This window comes from Musa acuminata, chromosome BXJ2-1 (assembly GCF_036884655.1).
Source record: "Musa acuminata AAA Group cultivar baxijiao chromosome BXJ2-1, Cavendish_Baxijiao_AAA, whole genome shotgun sequence".
NCBI lineage: Eukaryota > Viridiplantae > Streptophyta > Magnoliopsida > Zingiberales > Musaceae > Musa > Musa acuminata.
The window spans coordinates 2,432,501-2,445,036 of NC_088338.1; the positions used below are offsets into that span (position 1 = coordinate 2,432,501).

A 12,536-nucleotide genomic window follows, 5' to 3' on the forward strand; every position below is an offset into this window, starting at 1 on the left:
ACACTCCTCACTGCCAAGTGAGGACTCTAACATGGATAATTAAGTTAGGACTCTCCGACACCCTTACATATCTTGTCATGTAGTCCATATGTATACAATTGAAGTAAGCATGATACAATATATTTGTGCATCTCTCCCTCCGTAAAACAGTCACAAATCATCTCATTTGGTACTCTCCTTAAAATATCAATAGTAGATCATGTACGTGCTCCATAGTATGAGAGAGAAAGTAAGAGCGAATAAGAAGTTGCAAGAATACTAGCAAAAGAATATAATGGTAATAAGACACTGAGACGCCTATCCCATGCAACAATGGCACGGATTAGAAGTTGCAAGGAAACCGACGGAGAGTTACAAGGGTATCAAACCCTAAACAATACATCAACTTATGACAAAGACACTTTTTTTCTCCATGATAATGATCGATTCCCTTCTAACAGTACAATCACATTCCATGATTATTGGCCGCATTAGATCATATCTCGAATCATCGATAGATCACTACAAGATCCTATGATGAAATTTAAAAGCATCGAAAGTGTAGATGCATAGAACACTTGTTCTCGTTACGAATGATTCGTAACACGGTCCATACGAGGCAATATAATCTTTAAGAACGCAATACAATCATCCGACAGCGGCGCCGCCGACCGTACGTAATTTGTGATACGTACCGGACCTCACTGAAAACGACGGCAGTTTGGACGTCTCTGCAAGTGGAATGCGAAGGAAAACGTCGCCAATGCAGCTTTACTCGAGATAAAGAGCAGCCGAGACCCACACGTCTCCACCTTGTGATAAGTTCCATTGCATCAGCATCACCCTCTCTCTCTCTCTCTCTCTCTGTCTCTCTCCGCCTCTAATATGTACTCCATGACTAAACCTATTGGCTTCAGGGATAAAAATAATCTATAAATTAAGTATCATATAAACATAACCTGTGTTATGTTATCGTACCGTGAATGGTCCTGCTTAACGTGATTTCATGATCGATGCACGTCAGTTAAATGCATGGGATCGAGGCAAATCTTTAGGAGTCACCTTCACGAGGAATTTTTGCAGCATTATTGAATCGATTGAGACGAAAAAGATAGATAGAGAGAGAGAGAGAGAGGGTATGATCATGAGAAGCTTCGAGGAAGCTGCATGCACATGTGTTGCCTTTTGTCCATCACAATAAGTGAATGCCTTATATATCATTACAAAACCAAAGTAATCGATTAGAAGCTTTCACGGTTTATCACCACTTGTGATCTTATCACGGTCCACTGACTGCCTACAGCGACGCCTCAACCGTACATGACAATGGGGTGATATGTCCTGCAAGTCAATTATTATAGGTCTTTGGACTTATCTCCGGCGAACCCTCCTGTTCTTGACCACGCCATCCCGGATTCAAGTGGTGTGGCCCCTTCTTTTCTTTGACGTGTTTCCTATCTCCTTCTGGAGGATAATTCACGATCGGAAAGCATTTAGATATGCTCGTCTTCCAAAAATTATCAAGCAGGAAACATACTAGTTTTCTGTCTGAAATTTGATCATCTACATCACGAAGACACTGTAGCAATAAAAGAAATAGTAACAAGAAAAAAATGGACCACTATGTCACTAAATGAAGAGTGATTGTAGGTATTAGTCATTGTAGGTTGTCATCATCATCATCATTCTTCGAATGATCTTATTATTCAGTCGTTTAGTTTCTATCGAATCGAAAACTGAATCAAAATCGAAATAGGAAGATAAAGTCAATAGTTTGATTCTCTTTTTCTACATATTAATAATACTGAAATAGTAATCAGACCTATTATTATTATTATCATCATCATGAAGACTCGATATTCAGAAGAAAAACAATGTCTGATCACATTTTGAGAGAACAAACTCGTGCGAGAAAACTTCGGATGTGTATTATAATACTCTTATCACGTTTCATTATGTCAGTGATGTGAATGACTTGACATTAAGAGTTCGTGGGAGACTTGGATACAGTCGACATTGACAATTATTACATGTCATTATCCCTTGCAGCGGTGGGTTTATGACAAAAGATGTCCCGAGCTACGGAGGTCCACATCACGCTTATTAGTGTGTCAAAGTGATGGACCCAAAACTTTCAAGGATGGAGTTGAGTTGTTGAACACATTTAAAAGCATTAGACTTGTGATGGATGGATTAATGCTACCTAATTACCAAATCGAATAATATAATAATTTCATCTTTTGATGGACTCATAAGAACATTTGATTATTTGACGATCGATCAAAGACATAAAACCTTTAAGGATTATCACATGATTTTAATATGATTAGATTTTAAAATCTTTAAAATTATCTAAAAATATTATTTATAGTTGAATAGTCATGCTCATAAATGAAATTTTTTTACAAAGAACAAGAGACGAAGACGGGATTTGAGTCCAGGATCTTACGATAATTCATAAAGATACTTACCGGTTAAGTTAGTCGATACCTATGATAAATTTTATAATATCATACTAAGAATCAAATGCTTGATTCATGAATATAACATCATAAAATTAATTTGATTTGATGGTTCTAATTTTACACATGTTGATCTTGATTCTGTAATTGAGTGTACCATAAATTTTTATGATCAAAAGAAAATCTAATATAAATGATTACTCTGTTATTTTTTATAAAATTATAAGTCTAATTTAGAGAATATGAACCGATTCGGTTCATCTAAATCGACGGTTCAATGAACCAATTTAGAGGCTTTTGGGCATTTGACGAGATTGGGGCATCCTATATAATTTTTGAGAAAAAAGTCTTTATATATATATAAATATATAAAAATATATATATTTAATTGCCAGGAACAACGAGGCAGGTGACGCGAAAATTACAGCGTACACGTGTACAAATTCCTTTTTTCCCGCGGAGAAAACTGGCATTCCAAATCAATGGTGGGTCACCTGTTTTATTGTCACCGGTAAATCGGACGCACGGGATTAAATCGGGCCCGACAGAGAGATGATCAGAGCCGTTGCAGTGGGTCCGCCGTGGGGCGAATGCTCCACCTCGGTAAGCGGAACGCACACCTGCCCTTCGCCCCCCTGCGCTCGCTATAAAATCCGGCCCTCTGCCGCTTCCTTCCCTCCATCTACAGCTTGTCAGTGGGCCTGCAGAGAGATGGCGAACACTCCGACGGCCGTTGCTGTGAAGTCGCTGCCTGCCGACGCCGCCGGCGCTCAGCCCAGGATGACGCGCATGCACCGCCTCATCGAGGAGGAAGGCATCGTGCTGATGCCGGGGATCTACGACGCGCTCTCCGCTGCGGTGCTCCAGAGCGTGGGCTTCAAAGCCGGATTCGTCTCCGGCTACGCCGTCTCCGCGTCCCGCCTCGGCATGCCTGACATCGGCCTCCTCACGTATCTCCCCCCTTACCCCCCACTCTCCTACTTCGATTTATTTGTCATTTGGTTTCGCTGGTTGAGTTGAGGTTCTTCCTTGTGAACTTTAGGCCGCCGGAGATGGCGGATGCAGCTCGAGCAATTTGTGCTGCCGCTCCTGACGTCGCATTCATCGTTGATGCTGGTAATTATCTTCTTCCACCTGCATGTTAATTTGCTTATTTTCAATGACATTTCCGCGGTTCTCTGTCATTTTTTAGCCTGACTGTTGTCATTAGTTAGTTGCAAAGGAGTAATCGAATAGACTAAGTTGGAATCACCGTTCATGTTGATAAAATTACGGAATCTTCTTGATCTTGCTTACTGCTAGCTGTGGAATTAACAAGTCAGTACGGTACTTTGCCATCCCATGGTCTGGAAGTGGAAGGGAGAAGGCAATAGTGAGGCAAAAAGGAACAGGCGCAATGAGTAGCCGCTGAGGAGTGAGTGAGGAACGAACAGTAAGAAACAAAATGATAAAAAACCTCTGGTTATGATTTTGAGATATGCTTTGAAAAAAAAAAAAATGCACCAATCTTGAAAGACGGCTGTTATATGCAAAGAAAATTGAGAATGAATGATTCATCCAGAGGATAAGTCTTAGCATGCCTTTTTGAACCTTCTTTAGCTTTTCGGCAGTTGTTGCTTCGGAGAAAAGCTATGATCTATTAAATCGAAGCAAATGAGATACTTGGTAAAAAACAGCAAAATTATTGTGCTATTCACAGAACTATTTTTTATATTTTTTTCTGCAATCATAAATCATAGTATCTCATATCTCACTCACTGGTAGAGTTCTGCACCTTCGATTTAATTCCATGGTGTCAAGTTCTAGGACTTGACAAATGACAATGATGTTGGTCCACTTGATTCTATTAGTCTAATGTCACTTCAAAGTATAGATCTATATTTTTAACAAAGGTATAATTCTGACCATCGATATTGTAATTGTGTTTCGCTATCTTATTTATGCTGTCCATCTTGTAAAATGCACTTGACTGATTACTTTTGCTTTGTGAATATTGCAGACACTGGAGGTGGCAACGCTCTCAATGTCCAAAGGACTGTTAAAGATATAATTGCTACTGGTGCCGCTGGTTTGTTTCTTGAGGTACCACCGTGACTGATACATAAGTTATTCTTGCGACCTTTATGCTGAGAATTCTTGTCTGCTCTAACATAGTTATAATTCATAGATCTAACTTCTTCCTTATTTCATATTAATTCCAGGATCAAGTTTGGCCAAAGAAGTGTGGTAAGGGAACATCAGTCTTTTCATATGACTTGCAGATGTCTTCGATTTTGGCTTCTTTCCTTATATAATCTGTCTAATGAATATTTCCTTTTCTCTTCCTATGGCAACCAGGGCATATGCAGGGTAAACAGGTAATAAGCTTAAAAGAATACTGATTCCTAGCTTGTTTTATCTCCCCAGCTTATGTCAATACATTGAAAACAACAAATTCTTAGTAGATTTCCACATTATGTCCTTTTTCGAATGGATTGGTAGTGATTTTTCCTGTGTAAATTACATATTTGTCCATGTACTATCCATGTGCATATAAATTCAAGTTCTGTCCACATTGAATGTAAAGCTTTTGCATTATTTGAATACTGTCCATTTAATTTTGTAGCATCTCATAATTATGAGGCATTAATCTCTGTCTTGTGTTGCTTACCTTAGGTGATACCTGCCGGGGAACATGCTGCAAAAATAGCAGCTGCAAGAGAAGCCATTGGTGACGCTGACTTCTTTCTTATCGCTCGGACTGATGCACGTGCGACAGCGGGTGGTCTAAATGAAGCAATTGCACGAGCTAACCTCTACATGGAGGTATCAAATTGATATTTACTACATTTATGCAAAATTAGTTGGCAACTAGATATATATTTTTTCAATTGTTGCAGAAGTATATGATTGAATTATGTTCAAGTTATTTTCATCCTTAATAGTTCTGGCTCCCTGCATAATTGCCTTTGAATAACTTCATGCCTTGAAACTTTCCATGACTGTGTTGACTTGTATAGGTATATTTGGGATGCTCATTTATATGCTTAACTTCAAGTAGTTATCTGATGTTTTTCCAATGTTGAATGTCGTATGTGTATATGTACATGTATATACCGATACAAAAGTAGTATGTAACAAAAAATCTATTTACAAAATGTACATTATACACATAAGCTTGCTGCAACTCTTTGTGAATGCTAAGATGCAGTAGTTAAATTTCCAATGAAGTTCCTAGTCCTGATCTTGGATATGTTTATTAAAAATCATTACTCATGTTTAGGTTCTTATGCTTTATTAGCAGTGATTATATGTTTCCCTTCCATAATAGTTCAAGCTTAAAGCAGCAACATTCTTCCTTTCCTGTCAATTTTCTGATGAACTTTTCAACCAAAGCTCTTGGTGAAACAGTGAACAAGCATAGTGCCTCAGTTAGATCTATGACATCTCTCTCTCTCTCTCTCTCTCTCTCTCTCTCCCCTTTAAGCACACACACATCTGACTGTCATGATTATTATATATATTTTTTTTCTTTTGTTTTGGACCAGCATCTTGACATGCATAGTTTCCTACTCAGATTGGTTTTCCAGATAAGCTTACTCTGGTTAATATCTCTAAGACTGATGACTTTGATACTGGACTTGGACCTGATGCAGGCAGGGGCTGATGCCTGCTTTGTGGAGGCACCGAGGAGCGATGATGAGATGAGAGAGATCTCCAAGCGCACAAATGGATTCAGAGCTGCCAACATGCTTGAAGGTGGCTTCACACCCTTGCACACACCTCAGGAGCTCAAAGAGCTGGGTTTCCATCTGATTGTGCATTCCACCACGGCTGTCTACGCCTCTGCCCGTGCATTGATTGACATCCTTAAAGTCATGAAGGATGAAGGAAGCAGCAGAGACCATCTCCACAAGCTCACCACATTTGAGGAGTTCAATGGTTTGATTGGATTGAAAACGTATAACGAGACAGGAGCTCGATACGAAAAGTTCCGAGTTCCCTCCAACTAAAACCATAACGGACCTTGTGCCGATGGTTTCTTTATCAAGCATATTATAGTCCTCTTCAGGAAACTTGGTGCTTAAATAGTTTATGCCTAGGTTTTAAGCTGCTGTTGTGAGATCTTAATCTACTATTGTGGGGTGTTTTTGTCTCTTCACATTGTTTTGGGGTGTGGTTACGGTTTTCTCTAGTTGGACAATTCTTTCTTTCTTGAGATTAAGAATCAATAAGATGGGTTGATAGAACCTATATTACTCTTACAATAAAGTAAGTTTTATTACTCTTGATTGACATCAGGTTCACCATCTCTATTGAGCTTATCCTTCTCGAGGGCTTTTATGATGCTTTGTATTTTGCTATGTGATTAAGCCAATCTAAGCTATGTTTATGTGATTAAGATTAGTAGTGATATGATGGATCTTAGTCAATCTAATAATGATGAAATAAGCCAATGATGCTCATCACATCAGCACAAATCAAAACCATACGTATCATCCAAATTAAATATGATTCGGAGAATATTACCTCTAGTCGCATGTGATCAGGATTTCCGTGCTATAAAAAGAGATGAATTCTTCAGATCTTATCTCAGCCGTCCGCCTACTGAGAGAATGGGATGGCAAGGCATCCGTTGAAGCACCTCCCGCTATGCTGCGGCCTCTCCCTCCCCCATTCAATCCCTTTCACCCTTCTCCTCCAGGACTGCATCGACTCCAATTCCCTCCGAGACGGCCGATGCATCCACGGCCGCCTCCTCAAGACCCCGTTCTCCTCTGAGACCTTCATCCAGAACCGCCTCCTTGATGCTTACGCTAAATGCGGCAGCTTGGAGGACGCACGGAAGCTGTTCGACAGAATGGACCACCGAAACGTGTTCACCTGGAACAACTTCATTGGTGCGTTGACCAAGTCGGGACTCCTCGAGGAAGCAAGGCGTTTGTTTGTGTTCGTGCCCGAGCCGGATCAGTGCTCTTGGAACACTATGGTCTCCGGCTTCGCGCAGCACGGCCGGTTCGAAGAAGCCCTGGAGTTTTTTGTTGCGATGCATGCCGATGATTTTGTGCTCAACGCTTATTCATTTTCGAGTGCTCTGAGTGCATGTGCCGGACTAATGGACTCAAGAATGGGCGTGCAAATTCATGCTTTGATCTCAAAATCCCAACTTGCTAGTGATGTCTACATGGGTAGTGCGCTTGTAGATATGTACTCAAAGTGCAGGAGGCCGTTGGATGCTTGTAGAGTCTTTGAGGGGATGAAGAAAAGGAATGTGGTCTCCTGGAACAGCTTAATCGCGTGTTTTGAGCAGAATGGTCCTGAGAACGAGGCGTTGGCGCTATTTGTGAGAATGATGGAAGGTGGTGTGGAGCATGATGAAATGACACTTGCCAGTGTGGTCAGTGCCTGTGCAAGTCTGTCAGCTGTCAAAGAAGGCATGCAAGTCCATGCTCAGGCCATTAAGCATGATAAATACAGAGAAGATTTGGTTTTGAACAATGCTTTGGTGGATATGTATGCAAAGTGCAGAAGAATCCGTGAAGCAAGGAGCATCTTTGATCGAATTCCAGTCAGGAGTGTAGTCTCAGAGACGTCTATGATTAGTGGTTATGCAAAGTCATCAAGCGTGCATGATGCAGAAGTAGTGTTTCTTGGGATGACAGAAAGAAACATTGTAGCTTGGAATGCACTCATTGCAGGGAACACACAGAATGGGGAAGATGAAGAGGCACTTAAACTGTTCCTCTGGCTAAAAAGAGAATCTGTTTGGCCTACTCATTACACATTTGGGAACATCCTCAATGCATGTGCCAATCTGGCCAATCTTCAGCTTGGGAAGCAAGCGCATGCACATGTTTTGAAGCATGGGTTCCGGTTCGAGGCAGGAGCTGTGTCTGATATCTTTGTTGGAAATTCACTTGTAGATATGTATCTTAAGTCTGGATCAATTGATGATGGATCCAAGGCATTCGATAAGATGATTGCAAGGGACAAGGTGTCTTGGAACGCCATGATCGTGGGGTATGCGCAAAATGGGCTTGGAAAGGATGCCCTGCGGCTCTTTAGGAGAATGCTATTATCTGGGGAGACTCCAGATCATGTAACGATGATAGGTGTGCTGTCTGGTTGCAGCCATGCAGGGTTGGTGGAAGAGGGTTGCCGATATTTCTGGTCCATGACCAAGGAATATGGACTAGTTCCATCTCAAGATCACTGCACATGCATGGTTGATCTACTTGGTCGAGCAGGCTATCTCAAAGAGGTGGAGAAATTTATACATGAGATGCCAATAGAACCTGATGCTGTGCTCTGGGGTTCTTTGCTTGCTGCATGCAAGCTGCACCGTGATGTGGAGATTGGCGAATGGGCGGCACAGAGGCTATTTGAGCTTGATTCTGGGAATTCAGGACCATATGTTCTTCTATCAAACATGTATGCTGAGATGGGAAGATGGGCTGATGTTTTAAGGATTAGGAGATTAATGAGGATGAGATGTGTGATTAAGCAACCTGGTTACAGTTGGATAGAGATAGAAAGTAAGGTTCATGTATTTATGGTAAAAGATAAAAGACACCCACTTAGGAAAGAGATTTATCAAATTTTGCAAATTCTAAAAATTCAAATGGATAGACTTATGACTATTGACCATGGAGCATCTGAGGACACACATTTCTCATTTTCTTGAATCTTTTGATGAAAAACATACAAATAAGTCTAGCACTTAGAGTCACCAAGAAACCTTGGGAAAAGATGTATTTTTTGTTTCCCTTGTCAGTCACCACAAGCTCCAGCACCAGAAGCAGTGCGGCAACACAGCTTGTCTAACACCTCCAGAACTTCTGAGAAGGTAGTGCAGGTTTGTCGCGAGTATTTGGTCAGAGCATGAGTTTTGAAGTCTCTGTATATTCATAGTTACAGACATTGATGATCTATAACAAATGACATGGGCAGTGGTGGAAACCAGCAGAATTTCAAGGAATATATTGTAGAGTGTAGACTATACAGAGAGATAAGGTTTGTAGAGCACTGTATTGTCATGTGCTCCGTGGCTATCATTATTCCCTTCTCTTGATATATTTGCTACATTTTTTTTTCAGACTCATCTTTTTTAATGTTGTAATATCCTCACTTTACAAGCAAATAGATTCATTCCTATGTGTCATTTCAACCTCCAATCTCAGTGATGAGAGTAAGGCTTCCTCTAACTTATTTTCTAGGACAAGCTTGCTTGATACCTCTGCACTGTTTCATCTTCTCACCTCCTTCTCTCCAATTGACATCTTCCAAAACATCAAAAACATGCTTTTGCTTTTCCTGAAAAAACGCAAGACTCAAACTATATTCTCTTATGTTGTTTCTTTAACTTATAGAACTTATAAAATTTAAAGATGTTTGAACTTGACCTATGCCGTAATTTCAACAAAGATCATGGAGCTTCAAGGTCATTGACATGTCCATATCTTTCACCTTGCTCGCTAAATTTTAAACTTTTCTGTTGCAAAGTTTGATTAATAGATGAATTTATAATTGGATATGTTGATCAAGTGATGGATTCAATCTATCGCTCATTCTATTATCTGATAATCATAATAGTATATTTTACAGTTTACTGGGACAATGTAAGAGAATCTTCTTGCAGAGACTGATGTAACTTCTCATTCATCATCATCAGAGTTTGTGGAGGTTTCTGTAGTAAAGAAAAGACTTCTAGTGTCTAATGCCTTGAAAAAGTTCTATGAGCAATCTCTAAGGTCTTTTTTTAATATCTCTACAATGTTGATTTTGATCTATTATTCCTAGTTATTCTATTTGTTCTTTGGAGTACTTGTTTTCCCTTTGTTGTTTCATTTGCATATTTTATGTGCCCATTCACTTTATTTAAAATCTTTTCCTAAAACTAATAAGAAATTAATTGTACATGATAAATCAAGTGCTTCCAAAGTAAAAATCTGCTCTTTAATTTCTTTCATAACCTTCACCAAACTTCTGCACATTCTTGCAAATTAGATGATTGATTTTGCTGGTGATTATTCTTCTTTGCAACCCATATGGTGATGGCTAATACATAATTTGATATGAAGGATTTCAAATCCAAACATTTCTATCTACCATTTGCCTAACCTAAGAGTAAGTTTTCATTATTTCTGAAGAATAGAATTTCCACCTTACTGGACAGCTGCTAAAATGCATTTGGTATTAATTTCAAGAAATTTATTAGATCTGCACTCTGAACATTTCATTCAAGATGATAAAATAGTTGTTTGTAATATCCTATTTATCTGAAATGCTTATGAAGTTCAATGCTCTATTTTACCCTTGTCATGAAAGAATTTAGTATTTGGCACTCTAAACTTTTCATTCAACATGATAAAATAGTTGTTTGAAGCATCCTATTTATCTGAAATGCTTATGAAGTTCAATGCTCTATTTTACCCTTTTCATGAAAGAATTTAGTATTTGTTGTTGTTGACTTACGACTTTGTTGTTGTTGTTATATGAAAGAATTTATAATTGTATCTCTTTTTGCTAAACAAGGAAAAACAAAACATTGCCACTTATGGTAATCTATTGCTAATGCCAAATGTTGCATTATTATAATGAAAAAGCCAAGATGTTCAACCTTGGTATACAAAAAGAGCATAATTTCACAGTCTGCAATATCTCTTAAGTTTATATCATCGATTATAGTTCATTGTACACATCTTAAGTAAGCTTATCTTTTTCTGTTTCCATAAATATTTGAGAATCAGAATTCATTGGATATTTAGTCTTTTTTTGCAGTCACACAGCTGCATCCAAATCCTTAGTGAACAGCTAAAAAGTGCGGCTGGCATTAGAAGAGGAGATTAATTACATATCACATCATGATAATCCTCTGACTGGGAAGAATTTGGATCTCATTCTTTCATATGAATCCATCTGCAAAGCTTCATCCTGTATTGCAAAATATCTCATCATTTTTCCATGCCATTTTTGATCTGGTAAGGTTTTTTGTCTTAATGATAGCTACTTTAGGTATTTTGTTAACCTCTTTAACTTATGATGTGTTTATGGAAGAACTATCTCTTGTGATGAGGTGCTTAGGGTGACTCAGAGCATCTGTAGTTGGTGACAATAATACCATCAGTATTATGTTAAGGAATGGATAGAGAACATTGAAGGTTGGAGTCCCAAATATTCACTCCCACCCTATCGCAGATAATTGTCATCTTTCATCTTTGAATTTGTCCACCTTATAGTTATTTCTCGAATGGCCCAAACTCCAGATCTAACAAGTGTTAACCATGCAGAAGTTTGAGAACCTTGATACAGTAGACAAATTGAAGGACCTGGACATTCTGAAGCATACCGAGGAAAAACTTAGTTTCTTGTTGATGCAGATATACTACTGAGTTTGACAACTTATCTTTCTGGTATAGATTCTACCATGGCAGATTGGTTATGGGATGAATAACCTGCTGGATCTAGTAGATGAATATATCATTTGTAGGACCCCAAGAGAGAGTGCAGGCCTAGCTAATAGAGGTGATTTGGAAGTATTTTAATAGATGGATAGAGTGCCCAATGCATTTTAAAACATTGTTCTTTTGTTGGAGCGAGAAGCATGCTCAGAAACTACTAGGAAAATGACACTTTCCAAAGTTGATCAGCTAAATAGTGCAGTGTTAATAATAACTGGATGTGGAATAAGTGGAAACAATCTTCAGGTTTTATTGATGGTGTATGAGACATTTTCTTCCAATAGTTTTTGCTCAGAGCTATGAGCTTTTCCTCATTAGGATTTGGTGCTCTGTCCCTACCGCTACATCTTCCATTAGATGTTTTTTCCCTTCAATTATTGGCTCCATGTCTTTTTTGCCTCCATGTTCTTGTGTATATTGTTGAATGCTTAGTATTTGTTAGATTTTCTAACTTTTTCATTGACCAAGATTCATTGCATTTACCAATATGTTTAAACTAATGAATTTTAATTGCAGCCTGGCCCAGATTTTCTAGTTCCAGTTTCTTCTTCCTTCTATTTTAATTGCAACGGTGGAGTGAGAAGCTAATAATCAAACTACATCATGATTTAATTTAGAGTGGAATAGTGTTTAGGATTCTAGATTTAGATACAAC

General features: G+C 38.8%; 2 protein-coding genes across 2 annotated transcripts; both read left to right on the forward strand.

Moving 5' to 3' along the window:
• The first annotated feature begins 3,134 nt into the window (after positions 1 to 3,134).
• Positions 3,135 to 6,716, forward strand: LOC103987100 (carboxyvinyl-carboxyphosphonate phosphorylmutase, chloroplastic). The gene is made up of 7 exons (XM_009405303.3): positions 3,135 to 3,391; positions 3,484 to 3,557; positions 4,441 to 4,523; positions 4,643 to 4,667; positions 4,779 to 4,798; positions 5,097 to 5,246; positions 6,077 to 6,716. Exons 1-7 carry the CDS (start codon positions 3,153 to 3,155, stop codon positions 6,431 to 6,433), a joined length of 948 nt encoding a protein of 315 aa, XP_009403578.2. The 5' UTR covers positions 3,135 to 3,152; the 3' UTR covers positions 6,434 to 6,716.
• A 222-nt stretch (positions 6,717 to 6,938) lies between these two features.
• LOC135598001 (pentatricopeptide repeat-containing protein At2g13600-like) lies at positions 6,939 to 9,890 on the forward strand. The gene has a single exon (XM_065091522.1). The coding sequence runs from the start codon at positions 7,042 to 7,044 to the stop codon at positions 9,103 to 9,105; it is 2,064 nt and encodes a 687-aa protein (XP_064947594.1). The 5' UTR covers positions 6,939 to 7,041; the 3' UTR covers positions 9,106 to 9,890.
• The last annotated feature ends 2,646 nt before the right edge of the window (positions 9,891 to 12,536 follow it).